The 19,083-nt window shown below is 34.7% G+C and overlaps 1 protein-coding gene across 3 annotated transcripts in view; it reads left to right on the forward strand.

Moving 5' to 3' along the window:
* CD2AP (CD2 associated protein) overlaps positions 1-19,083 on the forward strand; it is a 167,377-nt gene that overhangs the window by 117,187 nt on the left and 31,107 nt on the right. For all 3 annotated transcript variants that reach the window (XM_012556424.2, XM_023734251.1, XM_023734250.1), the window contains exons 6-11: positions 6,567-6,754; positions 8,952-9,030; positions 9,447-9,541; positions 10,772-10,876; positions 12,672-12,708; positions 13,846-13,908. In XM_012556424.2, coding sequence (XP_012411878.2) covers positions 6,567-6,754; positions 8,952-9,030; positions 9,447-9,541; positions 10,772-10,876; positions 12,672-12,708; positions 13,846-13,908 — 567 coding nt within the window. The remainder of the gene's footprint in view (positions 1-6,566; positions 6,755-8,951; positions 9,031-9,446; positions 9,542-10,771; positions 10,877-12,671; positions 12,709-13,845; positions 13,909-19,083) is intronic.

A 19,083-nucleotide genomic window follows, 5' to 3' on the forward strand; every position in this document is an offset into this window, starting at 1 on the left:
GAATCTCTCCTCACTCTCCGTTCTCTGTCAGTTTTCTCACTCCATTTCATGCTTGGCTGAGTTCTTTATCTCTTCATTTGATGTTTTAGGGTTTCAGGAGTGTTGTTTTCTCTGTTTGGCTTAGTTTTTCGGATCTTTGCTGTGGAGGGACGGCGTGGTGCTTCTGCCTAGAGCGCTGTTTTGCTGGAAGTCTTAATGATACATACTTTAATGACTGTATTAAAGGCTACAGTCACTAAATCCAAAAGAGAGCTTTTGTTTTGTGGTTATAATCAAACACTCAGACTGAAAATTGCACCTTCAAACCATCTATTAACGTTGCCTTTATCCATTTATGGTTTATTAATACCATAGATTATTTCACTTTAAAGACCTTTTAGGTAAGTACCTGATGTACTCATCTGTGTCTGAATATTGTTTTGTTTGACAGCCTGGTTATTAAGCTGTATATTAAAATACACAGATTATCATTCTTGCAATGAGGGAGCAGGATTGTGTGGAATTACCTTCCCACCATAAACACCTAGAAAATTGGATGAAATATAGAAAAAATATTTTTAGACCATGAGCAGCATAGGACTGGGATTCGTGTAAAAAGGGAAAGAAACAAGGAGAGAGCCTTACCATTTTCCTGGATTTCTGCCTGGAGGTGATTTCTAGGCTGCAATGCAGGGAGGGGGAATCACAGCAGATGAGTATCAATTTTTCTGAATTGTAGAGACAGAAATTCAAGTTTAAGGAAGCTGACAAAAAACCGAAACCCATTGCTGTCAACTTGATTCCTAGTCATAGCGACCTTATAGAACAGAGTAGAACTGTCCCATAGGGTTTCCAAGGAGTGGCTAGTAATTTTGAACTGCTGACCATTTGGTTAGCAACTATAGCTATTAACCACTGTGCCACCAGGGCAGCTAGAATTTGTGGTGCTAAATACCTGAGGCGAGAGCTGTGTAGAGAAAGAACTCCAAAAATGTGCTTAGTAGGTTTTCTTGTGTGTTAGACTGAATAGCAATGTGTGCGTACATACCTATATTAATGTCCCCCTTCCCCCCAAAAAAAATGTTGCCATCAAGTAGGTTCCGACTCATAGCGACCCTATAGGACAGAGTAGAACTGCTGCCTAGGGTTTCCAAGGAGTGGTTGTTGGATTTGAACTTCTGACCTTTTGGTTAGCCACCATACCTTTTAACCACTGCACCACCAGGGCTCCATGTTAATGTCAAAGTATATTACAGGAAAAGAAATATTATCAGAGATAAAAAGGGGACATCTCATAATGATAGACTCAGTTCATAAAAATTACATAACAATTCTAAATATGTGTAACCCAATAACAGAACTTCAAAATAACATGAGACAAAAACTTCCAGAACTTAAAGAAGTAGACAAACTCACAAGTAGGAGATTTTGGCATGCTTCTCTCAATAGTTGATAGAACTAGTAGGCAAAATTTAGTAAGGATTTAGAACACTTGAACATTATCACCTTACTGGACCTGACATCTACATAATAGTTCACCCAACAACAGTAGAATACATATTCTTTTGAAATGTACATGGAATATCTACCAGATAGACCCTATGCTGGGGCATCAAACAAGTCTCAACAATTTGAAAGGATTGAAATCTTACAGGTTTTGTAATCACAGTGAAATTATTTTAGAAACAGAAATATAAAAGAAGAAAAAACAAAAATCAGTAATCTAAGCTTTCGCCTTAAACTGGGAAAAGAAGAGCAAATTAAACCTGAAATAAGTAGAAGAAAGGAAATAATTAGAACAGAAAGTTATGAAATATAAATAAATAAATACAACTTTTAATTGAGAAAATAAGTTCAACAGTTGAATTTTTTTGGAAAAGATAAAAAAAGCAATAAAACCTAAACCATAAGTAACAATGCAAAAGGATCAGAAGATAGACTAGATAACTGGGAGCTCCTAAAAATCGAACACTTCTGCTCATCAAAAGACTTTACCAAAAGAATCAAAAGACAACCTACAGACTGGGAAAAAAATTTTGGCTATGACAAACCCCATCATTGTCTAATATGTAAAATCTACAATATACTGCAAAACCTCAACAACAAAAAGACAAGTAATCCAATTAAAAAATGGGCAAAGGATATGAACAGGCACTTCACCAAAGAAGACATTCAGGTGGCTAACAGGTGCATGAGGAAATGCTCACGATCATTAGGCATTAGAGAAATGGAAATTAAAACTATAATGAGATACCATCTCACCCCAACAAGACTAGCATTAATCAAAAAACACAAAATAAGATATGTTGGAGAGATTGTGGAGAGACTGGAACACTTATACACAGATGGTGGGAATGTAAAATGGTGCAACCACTTTGGAAATTGATTTGATGCTTCCTTAAAAAGCTAGAAATAGAAGTACCATATGATCCAGCCATCCCACTCCTTGGAATATATCCTAGAGAAATAAGAGCTGTCACACAAATAGGTATATGCATACCCACGTTCATTGCAGCACTGTTTACAATAGCAAAAAGATGGAAACAACCAAGCTGCCCATCAACAGATGAATGGATAAACAAATTATGGTATATTCACACAATGGAATACTATGCAACAATAAAGAATAATTATGAATCCGTGAAACATCTCATTACATGGATGAATCTGGAAGGCATTATGCTTGAGTGAAATTGGTCTGTCTCAAAAGGACAAATGTTGTATAAGAACACTATTATAAGAACTCAAGAAAAGGTTTAAACACAAAAGAAAACATTTCTTTGATGGTTACGAGGGTGGGGTGGGAGGGAGAGGACTATTCACTAACTAGATAGTAGACAAGAATTAGGTGAAGGGAAGGACAACATACACTATGGGAGAAGTCAACAGAACTGGACTAAACCAAAGCTAAGCAGTGTCCTGAATACAACCACACTTTAAGGGACAGAGTAGTAGGGGCAGGGTTCTGGGGACCATGATTTCAGCAGACATCTAGGTCAAGTGACATAACAAAGTTTATTAAGAAAATGCATCGCACTTTGGTGAGTGGCGTCTGGGGTCTTCAAAGCTAGCAAGTGGCCATCTAAGATACATCAGTTGGTCCCAATGCACCTGGAGCAAAGGAGAATGAAGAACACCAAAGACACAAGGAAAATATTAGCCCAAGAGACAGAAAGGGCCACATAAACCAGAGACTGCATCAGCCTGAGACCAGAAGAACTAGATGGTGCCTGGCTACCACCAATGACCACCCTGACAGGGAACACAACAGAGAGTCCCTGACGGAGGAGCAGGAGAAAAGTTGTGTGCAGAACCCAGATTCTAGTAAAAAAAGACCAGACTTAATGGTCTGACTGAGACTGGAGGGACCCCAGAAATCATGGCCCGGGACTCTGCTAGCCTAAAACTAAAACTGTTCCTGAGGCCAACTCTTCAGACAAAGATTAGACTGGACTATGGGACATAAAATGATTCTCGTGAAGAGTGTGCTTCTTCGCTCAAGTAGACACATGAGACTAAATGGGTAGTTCCTGTCTGGAGGCGAGATGAGAATGCAGAGAGGGTCAGGGGCTGGTTGACTGGACACCAGAAATCCGGGATGGAAAGGAGGAGAGTGCTGTCACATTATACGGAGAGCAATTAGGGTCATATAACAATGTGTGTATAAATTTTTGTATGAGAAACTAACTTGAATTGTAAACTTTCACTTAAAGCACAATTAAAAAAAAAAATTGATGAAACCCTAACAAGATTGATCAAAGAAAAAAGAAACACAAATTATCAGAAATCTATGAAGGAATATCATTAAAGAACCTCCAGACATTAAAAGGTTGATAAGAAAATATGTCAGTAAATTTGACAACATAGATGAGATGTACAGATTTCCTTGAAAAGTACAACTTAACTAAAATTGACACTGAAGAGATAGAAACTCTAAAAATCTGTATCAGAGAAATTGAGTTTGTTATCAAAAATCTTCACACAAAGAAAATTTTCTACGAGATATTTTCACTGTTGAGTATCAAGCATGTTATCTTACACAAATTCCTTTAAAGTTTTTAGGCCTTTTTATAATGTCATTATAAGAAAAATAATTACAGACCGTTATATCTCATGAACAATGAACATAGACACAAAACTCCTTAACAAGATATTAGCAAATCCAATCCAGCAAAATATGTAATGGTTAATGCATAATGTCTAATGGACTTTACCCCAGGCGTGCAAGGTTGATCTAAAAAAATTAATATAATCTACCATATTAACAGTTTAAAGGAGAAAAACCATATGGTCATCTCAATAGATACAGAAAGAGAATTTGACATGTTATATTTGACATGTTAAGTACTTAGGATAAATTGATAAAGCTCATCTACATAAAACCTACAGCTATGTAAATAGTGATATATCTGTACAGTGGAATACTAATCAGCAGTAAAAGGAATGAAATACAAATACATGGAGCAGCATGAATGAATTTCATGTATTGTCTGCTTGGAAAAAGAAGCAGATAGAAAAGACTTATGTAGGGTATAATTCAATTTATTTGAAACTCTAAAAAGGACAGACCTATAGTGACAGAATGAAGATCAGAAGTTTCTTGAAGTTAGGGATAGGGAGGATTGACTAGGATTGCTTACAAGCATTTTTTGGGGGGTGACAGAAATGTTTTAAACCTTGATTGTTGTGTTACATGGTACATAAGTTTGTAAAAAATTAATGAAATGTTTGTTTAAAATGGGTTCATTTCATTGTATATAAACATTCCTTTAGTAAAGTTTCTTTAAAAATATGTTACAAAAATATTTATCTTCTCCCCTCCATATTAACTTAAACTAATATTGAAAGTGGCTATGTTAGATCAGTATACTTGTTAGCATTATTATTTCATTCAAATTGTTTCTGTAATTCACTTCTGAAATATTCACAGATCTGTGATAGGAGATTTTGTGGTTTTGAGACATGAAAACGCTTAAGAATATGGTTTTGGGATCATTTAGAACTCAACACTGCTTTGTTACTTGCCACCAGAGGTTCTTAATTTCTCTTAATATCAGATGAGTTTACTCATCTTTAAAATGAGGAGTAATAATTCTTAATGTTAAGCCCATGGAAGTTATGGAATGAGGGAATCCATATACAGTGCTTAGCAAAGTGTCTGCCACAGAATAAACCCTGAATAAATGGTAACTACTCTTTTTATTATTACCCCTGTTGTTATACTTCAACAGACTCCTCTAGTTCAGTGTACTGATACTACGTCTTCACCTACCCTTACCTTCAATTTGAAATTTTACTGGGATTTTTTAGGTGATTTACTCTGGAACTTTGTTGTTTAACTTTCTTAGATTTTAAGGCCTTTCGAGAATCTGATAAAAGCTGTGGCTCTTTTCTCATAAAAATGTATTGATAAGATAACCCATAGTTTTCCATAGGGGTATTCATGGACTCACTGAAACCTATAAATAAGAATCCTGCTGTTTAGCAAGCATGTAAAAACAACTTCCTTACTGATAATGTTAAATTTTCTTAAAAAAATATTTATTGTTGTGTTTAAAAATTTCTGATGGCTGCTTTAAAATTAGATTTAAGTTACTTCATCTCTTGGTTAAAATGAAAGGTCTTGTCTTGAACTGTTAATTTTTTCAATGAAAATTTGTTACTATTCCCAGATTTTATATTTAGTAACTCACCCCAAATTTGATCAGATTTGAATCATACTACTTTTTTTTAAAATAATATTTTATTGTGTTTAAGGTGAAAGTTACACAGCCAATTAGGTTCCCATTTAACAATTTCTAGAAATGTATTAAATGATATTGGTTACCTTTTTTACAATGTGCCGTCATTCTCATTGTTTCTGTTCTAGTTGTACCGTTATTAGTACTCTACTTTCCCTCCCCCTCATCTTAGCTTTAAAGTAATTTTTGACCTTTTGGTCTCTATAGGTGATTTTTTTTTAAAGGAGCTCATTATTCCTGGGTGATATTCTTTGTTTTATGGGGCCAGTCTGTTATTTAGCTAAAAGGTGACCTTAAGGGATAAATTTTGGTTTAAGGTTTAAAGAGTACCTCAGGGCGATATCTCGGGGAGTCCTTAGTCTCAACAGGTCCAGCATGTCTGGACTTTTTAAGAATTTCAGTTCTGTTGCACATTTTTCTACTATTCTGTCATGATCCATCTATTCTGTCCCTGATCAGAACAGTCAGTACTGGTATGAATCTTACCACTTTTTAAAATGATTATACTTTCTTTCTTTAATGTTTCAGTCTTACATTATACTGTCTTTGTCTAAGAGTTGAAAATTTTGATGTGCTCTTGTTAAGGACCTTGTGTGATACGATTTCCTGGATTGCTTAGTTTGTAATTTATTGTTAATACTTAAAATCTTTATTGTTTTAAACAACAACAACAAAAAATCAATATAAAATGAATCTTACTCTTAGGTATTTCAGTACTCAGTGTTGTAGTCATTTTTATTCTGCAGTTTCTGACTAGGAGGTATAGAATATAGATCTTATGGAAAGGCGTGTCAAGATTTTTGTGTGATTCTAGGTGTCATTCTTAAAAAGAAATTATTCTTTCAGAAACTGTTTTGACTGGGCCTACCTCACCCTTACCCTCTCCGGGGAGTGGGAGCGAAACTGTGCCTGGACCAATTGCACAGCCAAAGAAAATTCGAGGAATTGGATTTGGAGATATTTTTAAAGAAGGCTCTGTGAAACTTAGGACAAGAACATCCAGTAATGAAATAGAAGAGAAAAAAGTAGAAAAGGTAGTAAAGATGAATTTTACTTAGATTACCTCATTTCATTCCTTTATTAAGCATTGTTTAAAATGTAAAAATCAGTTTACAACTCTATTACTTTTTTTTCTTTTGAGGTGGTTAATAATTTATTTATAAAAGAGAATGCTGCGTGAAATGATTTTCTCCTCAAATTTATTGTAATATAATGTTTATGTTTGAATCTTACAAAATTAGAATGCTTGTTTTCTGGAACTTTAACATAAACTTTTCTTAATGGAAACTTTAGACTTTTTAGTATCACATTGTAAATGTAAATAGAAAAGGGAATTTTTTTTTTGCCTTTTTAAGTTAAAATTATATATATTGTGTGTGTGTACATATATATATATATATTTTTTTTTTCCTTTAATTTGAAGAAGACCTAAAATGGACCTTTAAAAAATGATTTCACAATGAGAAGTTAAGCAGCCATTACTTAACTTTCTTCTGGATTGTCAATAATGGTTAAATTTACTAATCTCCCTCTCTGAATGTATAGAGACTTATTTTTTATTAGCATTTCACTTGCATTGTGAAATAAATGAAAGTGAATGTACTATAAATTTAAGATCTAATAAGGGGCTTTAAAATAAACCCTTAAGTTTTAATTTTGGGGTCAAAATAGCTGTAATCTTTAGAATATTTATTTCAAAGCTGTTTGTAGTATGTCAGTACCTTGGAGATTCAGATAGGAGACTTTTCCCTAGACTTCTAGGTAGCTGTTTAACCTGTAGTCCTCATTTGTGTCTTTTTGTTTAACTCTTAAGGGTTTTAAATATTTCAGCATTTATGTACGTACTTAGTTTAGTTACGTAGTATTTATAAGACTGTGTTTTGGTTGGTGAAATATATTCTGAAGTTTTCTCCTAAGGTCATTGTTTTCAGCATTTAATATGTTTTCGGCTTACTGCATATTTCCTCATGTAATAATCAGTAAAGTTCAGGAAAGAGAACTACTTTCTATCCCAACCTCTCCTAGCTCTGATAGTGCTAGCCTTAAGATTTTGGGACCTAATTAATTCTTAGTTTTAAAGGATTCAGGTAAAGATTAGAATTCTCATGGGTTTTGCAATTATGCTGTACAGTCATTTAACTGGTAAGAATGTTGGAGAAGCAATTCCTTCATTAGGAAGAACATTAGACTTGATGATCTGGGGCCCCTTCCAACTCTAAAATTTAGAATTATATTGAATAACTTTATTTGATTAATGATTATGTTAGTAATCTTTCAGTCACCATTAATAATGTCCACTTCCTGGAGTAGTTTCAGAAGTCACCATATATGATGGCCTTTTGAGACTTGCTTTGATCACTGATCTAGGAATTATAAAGTAGGGAGAACATTTGTTATGTTTGAGGGTGACATCAGGTTGGAGAATATGGTAGTTAGAATTTTGGGAGAAATTAAAGTGAGTATGTTGGAAAACACAGTGATGGGTAGGTTAGTGGTATTGTGTTCTGATTTTTAATGAAATCTGAGGTCAAATGTAATGTTATTTCCGGGGAGAGAACTTAAGGAAACACAGGTATAAGATGGTGAAGGACTTAACTGTAGTCAGTTACAATGGAAAAATGTCTACAGGGTTATAGTTTTAAGATTGTAACATTGTCTAAATGTTTTCATTCAGATTGCAACAATGATGTATGCAGACTTTTCTTTCTTCTCTAAATCTCTGTTACACCTGGAGGAACTTTAGTGTTGTTGTTTAAGAGTACGCTTTCTGGAGTCAGTCTTTCTAGGTTCAAATCTGGGCTCCACTTTGAAATTACTGTTATTGTGGGCAGATTAATTTTTGTCATCTATAAAAGGGTGAACAATAGTGCCTGTTCTATGCAGATTGTTGTGAGGATTAAGTTATAATGCATCTGAAGTTCTTAGGCCAGGGATTGGTACATAATAAATTCTCAAAAGCTATTATTGTTATTTATTTTAGAGTTTCTAAAAATAAATGACATTGCTGTATTATGAGCATGAGAGCAGGTAATCTTAACATAGGGAGTTTTAAAAATTAGTAGTTCTGACCTGTTATTTAAGGAGATTTTGAGATCTTTTTCATTGCTGAGTTTTTAGTCATATTACCTGACTATCTCAGGGAAAGCTAAATAACTATAAATGGAAAGTTTGTTTAACAATACTATCTTTATTTTAACTTAAAATAGTTGATACCATCTTTTTCAATTCTAGCCCTTACTCATACAGTCAGTAGGATCCAAAACTCAGAGTCTGGAGGTAACAAAAACAGACACTGAAGGTAAAATTAAAGGTAAGTTTTTGAATAGAATTTTCACATTGGGAATACTAGAAGCATGCTCAAATTTATTATTAGACTTATTGAAGGCATTTGTTACACTGTACTACTTGATCAGAGTAATTAAATACTACTAGATGTAAGCACCATGAAGTCAAGGATTTTGGTATGCCTTGTTCACTGATAAATCCCCCTGCAGTTAGAACTGTGCCTGGAACACAGTAGACAATAAATATTTGAGTGAATGATTAATTAAATTGTTATTTAATTTAATATATAGTATTGGCCAAAATTTTAAAACTTAAAGGTGAATTATTAAATTCATCTTTAATAGTGTCTAGTGCACATTGTTTTACACAAAAGAGGCTTAATAAGTATTTGATGAATGAATCAGTTTGTATAAGCTACATTATTTGTGTTCTTTATTTCAGCTAAGGAATATTGCAGAACATTATTTGGCTATGAAGGTACTAATGAAGATGAACTTAGTTTTAAAGAGGGGGAGATAATCCATTTGATAAGTAAGGTAAGATGAAAACGATTCAGTTTTTTAATGTTTTGTTTAATTTTATTCATAGAAGTATTTTTTAAAATTCTTATATTCCCCCTGGAATGTAAGTTCTAGAGAGCTGGGACTTTGTCTTGTTTGTGTTTGTGTCCTGAGAGCCTAGCACCTAGTAAGTGCTCACAAAATGACTTTTTTGAGCAAAGTTTTATTCTGTCTTTGTTCTCATTGATTTATTGGGAGTTCTTTTTACCATCTGATTCTATTTATCTATTCTAATCCCCATCTCCAGGTTTCTGTTCTCACTTCCCATTACATCCTATTCTGTTTTTTTCCATCTATTGTTTGGAGCATTGTTTGTAATATTAAAAGAAAAAGAGGAAAAATAGGGAAGCAATCTAAATGTTGGTCAATATGTAAATGGTTATGAAATTCTTCATACTATGGAAAATAATGTAGCTGTTGCAAAGATTGAGGTAGATTCTTACTTACCTAGAATGACTTCTAAGGCAAAATAAAGAGAAAGCCCAATAGTATTGAGTGGAGGTGGGGGCGGAGGCAGGGCAGAACCTCTTAATAACTGTTTGTAATATAGGAAAATTACATATTTTTTGTTTTTGTTGTAATCTTGAAGAATAATTTTTGGAAGTTTTCCTGTTATCAGATAATTTAGGTATGTAATTTTAAACAGTCATACAATTTGGACTGATGACACCTAATTTTTCGTGCAAGAGTAGGTACTGGAAAGGAACTGTAGATGATCTTGTTAATTTCTAAAGCAACCGAATAATATGATTAATTTTTTTAGAGTATAAAATGTTAAGAGTGTTAGAGAAGATGCAATTTAGAAATCCCTCCCTCCCTCCTTTCCCTTCCTCCTTCTGCCTTCCCTACCTGCCTTCTCTCCCTTTTCCTTCCTCCACTCTACTGCCCTGCTCCCCTCTTCTTCCTTCTTCTCTCCTCCCCTCTTCCCCATTCTTGAGAACCTTTAAACCTTATAGACTAAAATTTAAAATTATTTGACTTACTTAAAAAAAATTAAATTACATTTTGTAACTATTGCTAGAAGTAATACGTGGGAGAACATTTTCTTTTAGGAGGACTTCATGATCTATTTAGTGTGTTTTTTTTTGTTTTTTTTTTTTTTTGTAAAAATACTGGAATTTAATTATTCTGGTATTTTGTTGTAAACCTATCCTCCATTTAAAGTTAATTCCTGTTGTCATAATTATTCTTTATTTTGTTTTTTAGGAGACTGGAGATGCTGGCTGGTGGAAGGGTGAACTTAATGGTAAAGAAGGAGTATTTCCAGACAATTTTGCTGTTCAGATAAACGAACAAGATAAGGACTTTCCAGTAAGCTTTTGTTAATGATGACCATACTTTAAAGAACCTTTTAGCAATGTTTTTTTTCAAAAAGAGATTTTTTTTGCATTGTTACTGAATAATTTTTATGAGAGGGTTCTAGATTTATATATTCAGGTAAAAATTATTTGAATTATAGTAAAACAAAACAAGGTTTCAGTTCTGTGCTTTATTTCTGCTTTTCTTCTCTGAGACCTGGTGATCTGTTCTGTAAAGATTATAGCCAACAAAACCCTATGGGGCAGTTCTGCTCTGCCACATGTGGCCGCTATGAGTTTCTATGACTCGATGGACCTAACAACAACAACAGCAACATATTGAAAATTAACCTCAGACAACATTACTTGATAATTTAAAAAAAAGAAAAAAACCTGACCATGGTAGTTGGATAAAATTAGTGCTTGCCTGGGAGAAATTATATTTTTATTTAATCTTGTTGAAAAGCTTTAGTTTAAAGTTCTATTGATATTACTATTATTGGATCAGCATATTCTTGGTAAGGCAAGAAGCAGAGTGTTTCCTCCTTATAAGTTTAATATTTCTATCTCATTTCTCAAAGACAAAAAAGTAATGTTGAGTCATTCATCAGTGATGTTTTGCCTTTCTACAACTTGATCCTCCCTTTTCTCTGTTAGGGGGATCCAATTAAGTTTTTACATAGAGAGAAAGAGATAGAGAGATAGCAGACACATATAGCAAGAGAGACTACCATATTTGGTTTAAGCCAGTGCAAGACTGTAACCTTTGCAGTTTTCATTTAGTTACTGGAAGCACACTGTGGAGACTGAGGCTGTCTTGGGGCTCTTCCTTTGCTAGATTGCATTCAGTATTGATTCAGCCTTCAGTAAGCTTTTTATACTTTCTTAATGAATACGTTTTTCCTGCTTATTTGGGTGTTTTTACATTATTGCTTATCAGTTATTCTTAATTCATAAAAGTCAAATTCACATACTAAGAAATGGGCTGTAGTTAAATTTTTTAGGCATTAAATTAACCCTTAAAAATGAGTAAATGCTTATAAACTCAAGACGATTTGAATACATAGAGAAAAATAGACCTTTGGCTTTAACTTTCTCTTAAAGAGTTCTGAAGAATTAATAGTGAAAACTAGGTCTATTAATTAGCTACTGTACTTTCATCTATTTATTTTTTTTAAACAAAGTCTCTCTTTCTCTCCCTTTTTCTCATCCTCCTCTACCTCCTCCCCACTAACCCTTAATTGTGAAATAGAGGTAAAATGATGCTTAACAAAACCACACTCAACCCTGTGTCACCGAGTCGATTCCAACTCATAGTGACCCTATAGGACAGTAGAACTGCCCCATAGGGCTTCCAAGGCTGTAATCTTAATGGAAGCATACTGGCACATCTTTCTCTTGTGGAGTGGCTGGTGGGTTCGCCCTGCTGACCTTTTGGTTAGCAACCGAGCACTTAACCACTGCACAACCAGGGCTCCTTAAAATGGTGCTTAGGAATCTTAAATTAGAGGAGACAGGACAGAACATTCTTGCTAATCAGTAAGGTTTTTAGGTTAATCCAACCCAATGATAACTTTTGAAATATTTGACTGAATTTTGATCAAAGAGGAATTTGTTCTAACGGAATAATTTTTTTGTCGGCGACCTTTTGTGGTGATGTTAAGATCTTAGCATTTTGTAATGGGATGGGATGAGGAGAGCTGTTCACATATACTTTACATTATTAATGATCAGAATTGATTTTACCTATAAAATATTTAGTATGTAAATGTTCAACCATTATTATTTTGCCATTATTATTTTAACAGAAACCAAAGAAACCACCACCTCCGGCTAAGGGTCCAGGTATGTAAGAAGCACAGTATTCAGATTGCTCTTTGTTATGTTTTTAAATACTGGAATAGTGAAATTGGATCTAATTTAAACACTTTTATTGGCAAAAACAATTATGATGTGCTATACAAAAGTTTTACAAAATATTTAAAATTGAGAGTTCACATGAACAAATACGTCTGAATTTTTTAAAGTTCAAATGGTGTAAAACAGGATTCTTGAATATAATTAGGATACTTTATACTTACTTTTGAGTTAATAAAATCGATCAGATTTAAACCTGTTTTAGTAAACTTAATATATTGACCTGGCCAATTAGTTATTCTGCCTTTTCAGATCAAATCCATTTGTTAATGTCTCAGACAAATACTGATTTATGTACTCTTCCTTGAGTAATGTGCTAAAGGGTTAAATAAACTAGAAGAGGTTTTTTTTGTTCTGTTTTAACAGTTTAATAAATTATGGTACACCTAGAAGTGTCTTTCATAGTTAGAGTTTTATAATCTGGTTCCCTATTTCCATAAGATCTACCCCCAAATTTTCTAATTTTTACAAGTATAGTACAATTTTTTCATTTCTTAAAAGATTTTTTTATTCTTTAGGTTAATCCAGATTTTTACTCCCCGTGGTTTCAGCTTTGTGTTTGCTAATGTAATCCCAAGCAAGAGAAGCATAGATTAAAAGTAATTTTTATAGGGCTTGGTGTTGGAGGCTTACTGTAAAGCTGCACTGTTCAATATGGTAACCACTAGCCACATGGGTCTTTTAAAATTAATGAAAATAAAATAAAATAAAAAATTTGGTTTCTTAACCAGTCACACAAACCATATTTCAAGTGCTCAGTGGTCAGATATTGGACAGTACAGAATTAGAACATTGCCATCATCACAGAAAGCTGCACTGGACTTCGATGCTGTAGAGGATATGAATAAGAGGCTATGACAAAGAAGGAAACTGAGATCAGAGTTTTTACTTACTCAAGGCTATAGGTAATTAGTGGCTGGTCCAAGAATAGAAATTGAACTCAGTGATTCTGGTAACAGTGTTCTTTCTATTAAACTGTATTGTCACCTGATGTAATTTTTAAATTAAACTTTCCTTTTTAGTAGTTATTTAAAACAAACAAACAAACTTTGTTTTTCCCCTTAGCTCCAAAGCCTGACCTGATAGCTGCAGAGAAGAAGTATTTTCCTGTAAAGCCTGAAGAAAAAGGTAAGGCTGCTTCTTCTACTCTCAGAAAAATAATTCTTTATTTCATTATTGTCATTGTAAATAAAAATGTCTCTTCACACTGAGTCAGTTACACTGATTTTTAGCAGGTATTCAGTATTTACTTTACCATGCTTGGAGTTTTCTGAGAGAGAGTAGTTTATCAAGATTAATAGGAAATTAAGCCTTTACTCAAACTGATAACAATTTATATTCATTAAAAAAATTAAACCATTATATCATAAGGTTGTTATATTTGATCGTAGTTATTTTTAATAATGTATAAGAAAAGAAAGCATTAAACAATTATACTTTTATTATTTTTATAGTGCCTCAGTTAAAATAATTTGTTTTTCTTATTATTGTACTTTAGATGAAGGTTTACAGAACAAATAGTTTCTCATTAAACAGTCAGTACACATATTGTTTTGTGACATTGGTTAACAACTCCACGACATGTCAACACTCTCCCTTCTCGACCTTGGGTTCCCTATTGCCAGCTTTCCTCTCCCCTTCTGCCTTTTCATCCTTGCCTCTGGGCTGGTGTTCCCCTTTAGTCGCATTTTGTTTTATGGGCCTTTCTAATCTTTGGCTGAAGGGTGAACCTCAAGAGTGACTTCATTACTGAGCTAAAAGCGTGTCCGTAGGCCATACTCTCAGGGTTTCTCCAGTCTATCAGACCAGTAAGTCTGGTCTTTTTTTGTGGATTAGAATTTTGTTCTACATTTTTCTCCAGCTCTGTCTGGAACCCTCTATTGTGATCGTTAGCAGTCGGTGGTGGTAGGTGGGCACTATTAATTGTGCTGGACTCAGTCTGGTGGAGGTTGTGGTAGTTGTGGTCCATTAGTCCTTTGGACTAATCTTCTGCTTGTGTCTTTGGTTTTCTTTATTCTCCCTTGCTCCAGATGACGTGAGACCAGTGGAGTGTCTTAAATGGCCAGTCACCAGCTTTTAAGACCCTAGACACTACGCAGCAAAGTAGAATGTAGAACATTTTCTTTATAAATTATGCTATGCCAGTTAAGCTAGCTGTTCCTCGAGACCATGGTCCCCACAGCCCTCAGCCCCGTAATTTGGTCCCTCAGGGAGTTTGGATGTGTCTATGGAGCTTCCATGACCTTGCCTTGGACAAGTTGTGCTGTATTATGTACAGAACAGTATTGTGTATACTGTCTTACCCTTCACCAAAGTTACTGCTTATCTGTTGTCTATTTAGTCTGTTAAAATAATTTTTAAAAAATTTCTTTGAAGAAGTACAGAGTAAGTTCCTGTTGTGTTGTTGTTAGGTACTGTTGAGTCGGTTCCGTCTCATAGTGACCCTGTGTACAACAGAACAAAACTTTACCCAGTTCTGTGCCATCCTCACAGTTGTTATGCTTGAGCCCATTGTTGCAGCCACTGTGTCAGTCCACCTCTTAAGGGTCTTCCTCTTTTTCGCTGATCCTCTGCTTTACCAAGCGTGTCCTTCTCCAAGGACTAGTCTCTCCTGATAATGTGTCCAAAGTACATGAGACGAAGTCTCACCAGCCTTGCTTCCAAAGAACGTTCTGGCTTTACTTCTTCCAAGACAGATACGTTCGTTCTTCTGGCAGTCCATTTTATATTCAATATTCTTTGCCAACACCATAATTCAAAGGCATCAATTCTTCTTTGGTCTTCCTTATTCATTGTCCAGCTTTCGCACGCAGAAGAGGCGATTGAAAATGCCATGGCTTGGGTCACATGCACCTTAGTACTCAAAGTGACATCTTTGCTTTTTAATGCTTTAAAGAGGTCTTTTGCAGTAGATTTGCTGTATGCAATACATCATTTGATTTTTTTGACTGTTGTTTCCACAGGAAACAATTGTGGATCTGAGTAAAATGAAATCATTGACAACTTCAAGTTTCTAGTAAATATCAAAGTGATTTATTATGTATTATTCAATGTGACTGCATATATTTGTCTTGTAAACTTGGAAAGTTATTCCAAGGTACAGTATGTATTTGTTAAAAAACATTACTCATTTTGTTTTTGTTAATTTGGATAATATACCTCCTTCCCTTTGTACAGAAAGATCTGCAATGGTTGTTTCTAGTAGATTAGGTTATTTACATGGAAGCACTTGAATACTGTTTTAGAATGCTTTTATTTGTGCTACCAGTGTTGTAGTTTAGCCCATCCTTGTCAGTTGCCTGAGGGTTATTGTAGGCTTTTAACTAATTTCTCTTTTTTCATTTTCTTATCTAACTATACTTCCCATTATAGCCAGATTCATTTTTCAGATCAAAATCAAAAGTACAAACTTCAAGTCCCTCCAGGAAGTGACTCCTAAGTTACATTTTTGGTGTCATCTTCCACTCTTCATTCATTAAATGCACCAACCACACTCCATTCCCTGAATATGTCATGCACCTGCAGAGCCTTCATATCATTCACACATTTTGTCCTTAGCGTGGAAGGCTCCTGTATTCCTTTATTTTTTTACATTTGAGAATTTTTTGTTTAGTTATGTTACATAAATAATTTATACTTTAAAATATTTCTTAATTTCAGATTAGTCTCTTCTGATATAGCTATTGTCAGGTTTGGGTCTTGGATCAGTTTATTTTAATACTTGGTTATAACATCTGTCCTTCATGAAAAATCTCATCTTAAAAGATATGTACATCCAAATGTAAGAACTATATTGCTGGCTTTGCTATCTACAGCATGATAACCTTCTCATATTCCCCTCCACCAGTTTTGTTAAGGTTCAGATAATGACTTTGCATATTCCATAAAATCAGTCAGTTGATCTTATAAACAAAATGAAAGACAGCACATTTTTATTACATTTATCTGTTCCAAATCTTGGCCATGAGGGAATAACAGGGACTGAGTTTACCCTCCTGACTTAAACAGCTGGAACACTGGACAAAATATATGAAATGATGTTTTTTAGACATTGGACAACAGGCAGCTTAGGACTGTAATCACTGAGAGAAAAAAAGATTTTAGGTGAGACCTCCCCATCTTAGTGCCTAGAAACAGTTCAGAGGCAGCAGAAAAGAGGAAGCAAAACAGAGCTTGGTGTTTGTGCTGAGAGTTGAGGAGACAGAAAGGCCAAGGTTACTACAATTTTCGGGACAGTGCCAGAGTGGAGGGAGCTACAGAGACAGTGCTCAGAGATCTGTATAGCGCTCACTGTGAGGCTCAGTATCAATCTACACATTCATGAAAGGAAACTTTTGTAGCTGGAAACTAGTAGGCAGAGCATTTTCTGGAACTCACAAATAGTTCAGTTCCCACAACCCAGAGTGGAAAGACCTTATATACGGGGCATCAGGTAGAGTCCATAATAGGGCAGAGGAAAGCCTTAGATTTAGACCTTAGACAAAAGGCACTTCTACCTTGGGAACAGATCCAACTACTTCCAGAACATATTTTGATACCATTTCAATGAATAGACTAAATTCAGCTTCCAAGAGTGTAAAATTGACAATGTCTGTTATCTGATCAAAAATACCATGCATAGAAAGAAGCAGGAAAATACAAACCCATAACCAAGGGGAAAAATCAGTCAATAGAAACAGATTCAGAAATGGCAGAGATGATGGAAATAGTAGACAAGGACAGTAAAACAGCTATTTTAAATTTATTCCATGAGCTCAAGAAGGTAGAAGGAAACATGAACATGATGATGAGAGAAATGTAAAATATTAAAAAAGACCTGAATTGAACGTTTATTGATAAAAAATACAGTACCTGAAACTGAATGGCATTACCAGAAAACTGGAGACTGCAGAAGAAAAGATCTGTGACCTTGAAGACATAGCAATAGAAAGTATCCAAAATTAATAGAAAAAAGATTGGGAAAAAAATGATTGGTAGAGGTAATACCAAAGAGTCTTACTTAGGTGTGATTGGAGTCCCCAAAGGAGAGGAGAAATAGCAGGTACAGGAAAAGCATTTGAAGAAATAATGGCTGAAAACTTTTCAGATTTGGTGAGAATTGTAAATCTACAGATCCAAGAAACTCAGTGAATCCCAAGCATAAGAAACATAAAGGAAACCACCTTAAGGCACATCGTAATAAATTTGTTGAAAACTAATGACAAAGAGAAAATCTTAAAGTTTGAAAGTAACTGTCAACTTAGAGTTCTGTGCCCAGCAAAAATAACTGTCAGTAATGAAGTCAAAAGAAAAGCTTTCAGACAGACAAAATCTGAGAGGATTCATGGCCAGCAGACCTGCAGTATAAGAAATGTTAAAAGTAGTTCTTTGGGCAGAAAGAAAATGATATTAAACGGGCATTTGAGTCTACATAAAGTAATGAAGAATGCCAAAAAATGGTAAATATATAAGTAAATGGAAAAGACCTTTTTTCTCATTTTTAAACTTCATGAACAATACCCAAACTCTTCATTTGAAATGTTCTTCTCATTAACCTGACATGGCTGTAACAGATCTGGTGAAAGTAATAGGAAAATATGAATGCTGTCATGTATTTATTTATTTTTCATTCACTTGGTCTCCATTATGGTAATTACATGATCTTTAGTCTAATTTCTTTTTTTTTCTTTTTTTATTGTCGTAATTAAATGAAGTTTACATTTCAAGTTAGTCTCCCACACAAAATTTTATACATACATTGTTACGTGACCCTAATTGCTCCACCCCATTCTGCAATAGCACACTTCTGCTTTTCACCCCTGATTTCCCCATGACCATTCAACCACCTCCTAACTCTCTCTGCCTTCCCATCTCACTTCTGGACAGAAGCTGCCCCTTTGGTCTCTTGTATATACTTCACTAAGAGGCATACTCTTCACGAGTATCACTTTATGTCCCACAGTCCAGTCCCTGTCTGAAGAGTTGGCCTCAGAAATTGTTTCAGTTCTGGGCGGATAGAGAGTCCAGGGGCCATGCTTTCTGGATCACCTCCAGTCTCAGTCAGACCATTAAGTCTTGTCTTCTTACTAGAATTTGAGTTCTGCACCCCATCCTTCTACTGTTCCATCCCTCTGTTGTATTCCCTGTCAGGACATTCATTGGTGGTAGCCAGGCACCATCTAGTTTTTCTGATTTCAGGCTGATGAAGTCTCTGGTTTATGTGGCCCATTCTGTCTCTTGGGCTAATACTTCCCTTGTGTCTTTGGTGTTCTTCATTCTCCTTTACTCCAGGTGGTTGGGACCAATTGATGCATCTTAGATGGC

The sequence above is a fragment of the Trichechus manatus genome, unplaced genomic scaffold, assembly GCF_000243295.1.
Source record: "Trichechus manatus latirostris isolate Lorelei unplaced genomic scaffold, TriManLat1.0 scaffold00065, whole genome shotgun sequence".
Lineage (NCBI taxonomy): Eukaryota > Metazoa > Chordata > Mammalia > Sirenia > Trichechidae > Trichechus > Trichechus manatus.